This window comes from Amphimedon queenslandica, unplaced genomic scaffold, assembly GCF_000090795.2.
Source record: "Amphimedon queenslandica unplaced genomic scaffold, v1.1 AMPQUscaffold_13234, whole genome shotgun sequence".
Taxonomy (NCBI): Eukaryota; Metazoa; Porifera; class Demospongiae; order Haplosclerida; family Niphatidae; genus Amphimedon; species Amphimedon queenslandica.
This window is the reverse complement of record NW_003546530.1, coordinates 124037-128138: the sequence shown is the minus strand read 5'-3', so window position 1 is coordinate 128138 and position 4102 is coordinate 124037. Positions and strand designations below refer to the sequence as shown.

The window sequence follows — 4102 nt, the reverse complement described above, 5'->3', positions numbered from 1 at the left end:
TACATGTAATGTAGGAAATGAAAAGTCTTGAGGAAAAACTTCAATTTAGCATGAAGGAAGGTATGTTTATTACTATGACAGATGGATCTAACTTATCATGGGTATGAATACAGTTAAGAGGATTGAAAGTCTGGAACAATCATTGAAAGAAAAAATAGGTATTTATCTGTTAAAAATTATTGTTCAAATTACTTTTAAATTTATTAAAGAGCATATCAAGTCACTGCAAATACCAGGTATACTCTAATTTATGTTTCATTTGACTTATAAAAGAAACTTGTTGCATACAGCTACAGAGTCTGAGCTCAAAAATGAGCTACAAGTTAGCAAAAAGCAATTAAGTGCATTGAGGCTTGAAAATGAGCAGTCAATCACTTCTTTCAAAGTAAAAAGAGGTAAAAGAGCCAAACTACAATGTATGCACTCATAGTATAAACATCTTATTTTGTTTATAGATGAATTGCAAGAAGAAATTTCCCTGCTAACTGCTCAGTCATTAAAATTGCAAGAAAATGACAAGATCCAACAGGAGAAATGTTAGTAAATTTTTTTATTAATGATAATTAAAAGTAAAATTAATTATTAGTAAAACAGTTTGAAGTACTATTGAAAGAGTTAGAGGATTCTAAAGCAGGTGATAATTAATAACCAGATGCTTTGAACTTGAATAATTTAATTCTAATTGGTCATTCTAGCATTGGAAATTTCATTGGCTGAGAGTAAAAAATCAGCACAAACAAAAGTTTTGGCAGAACATGATGAAGTGTTGAAAACTGGTAACTAAAGATAACTACATATTATGTATGTATATGTTTTTCAGATAAGCAAATTGTATTCAACAAACAAGTTCCACACGTTAAAGGTATTTCAATTAGAAACTCGGTTATTATTAGTAATACTACTAATAGATGTTGTTGACTTGTTACAAAGATTTGGTTTTCCTGAGACAAAGTCTGAAGAGCTTGGAATGGCACTAGATATAGATCCAAAATATTTTGACGAGATGAATCTTAAGTCCTTGACTGGGTGTGTCATTCAGTGGACTAGAAATAGTGAAACAAAACCTTCTTTTGTCTCACTGTCACGTGCCCTCAGATCTATTAATGAAACTGTTATAGCAGACAAACTAGATCAAGAGAGTGAGTTAACATTTTCATGCAATTGATGTTAATTGTATGTCTTTAGTTTCTGTGGAAAGAACTCCTGATCTTGTTCTTGCTGCCTTTGATTATCACTTTGAAGTTCTCTTGACTTCTTTGTCAGATCCTAAGGCAGTCACTAAAATACCTTATGGAGATGGTATCATAAAAGCTGAAGTTTTGAGTCAAATGGGAATCAAGGACCTTGACACTGGTTGTTTTGAATTATTATGTGCTATCAGAGAATCAATTAAAATCAATTATAATGTTATAGAAATATTTGCTAATGTATTGAGCAAGTTCCCTGAAATTGAGCAGTTTGGAAAAGCTCTACTTAAAAATATTGGTGAATGCACCCAAAACTTGTTTTATTTATAAAGCTGTTGTTTTTAGGTGCCATCATCAAAGTTGAAGCAAAAGAAGGTACAGTATAACAACTTTATACATGTAGTTAAAATTTGTGTAATTTTTAATGTAGATGAATACTTGCCTCATCAAAAGTCATCCAGTTCAGGTAGAAATATTTAAATTACATGTATTCTGTATCATTTTATTTTATTTTAGTGGAAATTATGGTTCCTCATAGCATAATTACAGATATTTCCTCTGTAAGAATTGCTTATGGTAAAATGATGTATAATGTCGGTAAAGTTTTGAAGAGTAGTATCGAAGATTTTGAAGCCTTACAAGATTTTATTGGTAGCTGTAATAGTGATCTAAAAAATGATCCTCAATTTCATGATCCATCTCAGCTAATGCATGTGATAGAGAAGGGATGTTCGTTGATTAATACTAGCCTTGTTTGTGCTGTGGCAGAAGAGTTTCAGGTTTCAGAAGTTCAGAAATATATTGATGAATATAATCGTATTTTTACAAAATTTTGCAAATTATTGTCTGAGCTTCTGTCGTTAAAGGAAAAGGTTGCTGATTCAAACTGTCAAACAATTACTTATGTCTTAGACAGGGCATTGGATTCGACCACAATGAAAGATATTAAGGATATTCTCTCAATATCATCATATGGTAAAATAGTGCTTATACATTATTACAACTAGATATAGATCTAGCTTAAAGTAAAGTATAATTTTTTGTAATTTTTAATGATAATATTATTATCATAATTATAAATGCAGACTGGAGTAAAAGGAGCAGGAGTATGCTTGGGGACAGTTTTTCTTGCAATAAATTATTCATGACATATCAATGGTTCATGCATGGTACCACAGATACACATGATCTTCCTTTGTTAAGTCTTTGAGATGAACATCTGAGTTTAAATCCATGGATGATGAGTTAAAACATTATTTCAAATTATATATCAGTTATGAGTACATCAAAATGCATCTCTTCATGAATCAATTTTATTAACTTTATGCTCTCAAATAAGTTGACCTCTAGTTCAGAAGAGCGGCATGTATAGATTATGAAAGTATAGGATTATTAATAGTTAGACTATAATTCAATTGTTCACACTAGAATCAATCCACCTGAAGATTACAGACAGTTGCATATACATGTAGAAATGATCTAATCAATGATGGCTAAAAGAATGGCTACCTTATAATAACACAACAATATACAGTACATATAATATACAATTACATCATGCATGCATGATGTAATTGTTGTCTTTAGAAACTATAAACTTTAAAACTCAATACTAAGGAAATAAATTTAATCTATGATAACATGCCATGTTGTTTTAAGAAAAATAAAAGGAAAATGAATATCAACAATACCCAATTCACATGCACACAACAATGAGATTTCTATATTTGATATGCTCAGTCAAAATAATGCTTCACAAAATTCATAATTAGAAAATCATTTCTTTGAAGTATTATATACATGTAATAAATATAAAAAGTTACAAAACCAGCTAGATGTAGACATACTATGCATATTTAAGGTTTTAATGGTTTTAAACTGGTCATTACATATTTGAATGGTAACTTACAATTCACTATATTTAAGCATGAGTAGATCTATCTAAAATGACTTTTTGTAATGACAATTATATTTGTTATTCTTGTTAAGTCTAACATTTGCCCAGTGCATTGATGTGCATGGTCAAGCATCATGCACAGTTGCCTCAAATAGAAAACCTTATTATTCCTTTTAACAAGGTTGAAAGCGAAATGATCAAAGGCTAATGGTAGTGTATATTGGGCATTAGAACTTCCTTTGTAAACAGGAATGTTTTTCATCATCTAATCGACACAATATTAAAACAACTAATAGTTTACATTGGCAATTGAAATTATTTTCAGCTTCACAAGGAAGGAGAGTAAGAAGTTTGATGATTCCCAATGAAGCGTTTTCTCTACATTTCTCCTTCTGCTACATTGGTTCTGATTTGGAATTTCCTCATATATAGTCAGTACTTCTTCTTCTGTAGTTTTATTGGTGAACTTTCCATTGATGCTGCTCCTGCTACTTGGTACAAGTATGGGTTTGTTATTTTTATTTGTTTTGGTTATATGTCCTTTCCTTTATTTGGTCTGTTAGCTGATGTATGGATTGGAAGATACAAAGCTATACTGATTGGTATAGTATTGTGTTTTATAGCATGGATTATAATAGGAATTGGATTCATGGCTTATGAATACTACAGTTACAACACAATACTGAAGATTGCTTATAGTATAGTATATATTCTTGAATATCCAGGATATGCTTGTTTCACTGCTAACATTATTCAATATAACATTGATCAACTTGTTGGAGCTTCAGCTGATGAACTCAATTCTGTCATATACTGGCATACAGGTATTGAGAAAATTACATTAATACTTTTGTACTTTTTGCAATGCAATTTCAATGGTACATTTTATATTTTGGGAGCTTTCATAGCATCAGGTGTATCTGTATCTCTTGTACTGGTGTCTCATTCATTCTTCAAACACAAACTGGAGAACATATCACTGATCAAGAATCCCATCAAACTGATAGTTAGAGTATTG

General features: G+C 30.6%; 1 protein-coding gene across 2 annotated transcripts; it reads left to right on the top strand.

Moving 5' to 3' along the window:
* The first annotated feature begins 20 nt into the window (after positions 1-20).
* LOC109584194 (uncharacterized) lies at positions 21-2235 on the top strand. 2 transcript variants are annotated; one of them, XM_019999844.1, is made up of 13 exons: positions 21-60; positions 114-158; positions 210-236; positions 291-395; positions 456-536; positions 587-634; positions 696-776; positions 821-862; positions 909-1139; positions 1186-1485; positions 1533-1562; positions 1618-1653; positions 1704-2235. In XM_019999844.1, exons 1-13 carry the CDS (start codon positions 51-53, stop codon positions 2192-2194), a joined length of 1527 nt encoding a protein of 508 aa, XP_019855403.1. In that variant the 5' UTR covers positions 21-50; the 3' UTR covers positions 2195-2235. The 2 variants fall into 2 exon arrangements, with proteins under 2 accessions (XP_019855403.1, XP_019855402.1); XM_019999843.1 differs by having other exon boundaries at positions 21-158.
* Positions 2236-4102: the final 1867 nt, after the last annotated feature.

Coding starts and splice junctions, on each gene's coding strand:
- LOC109584194 (XM_019999843.1), top strand. CDS start 98: ATGGGTATGAATACAGTTAAGAGGATTGAAAGTCTGGAACAATCATTG. Junction 635..695: donor GTTAGAGGATTCTAAAGCAG/GTGATAATTAAT, acceptor TGGTCATTCTAG/CATTGGAAATTTCATTGGCT. Junction 1,654..1,703: donor TCAAAAGTCATCCAGTTCAG/GTAGAAATATTT, acceptor ATTTTATTTTAG/TGGAAATTATGGTTCCTCAT.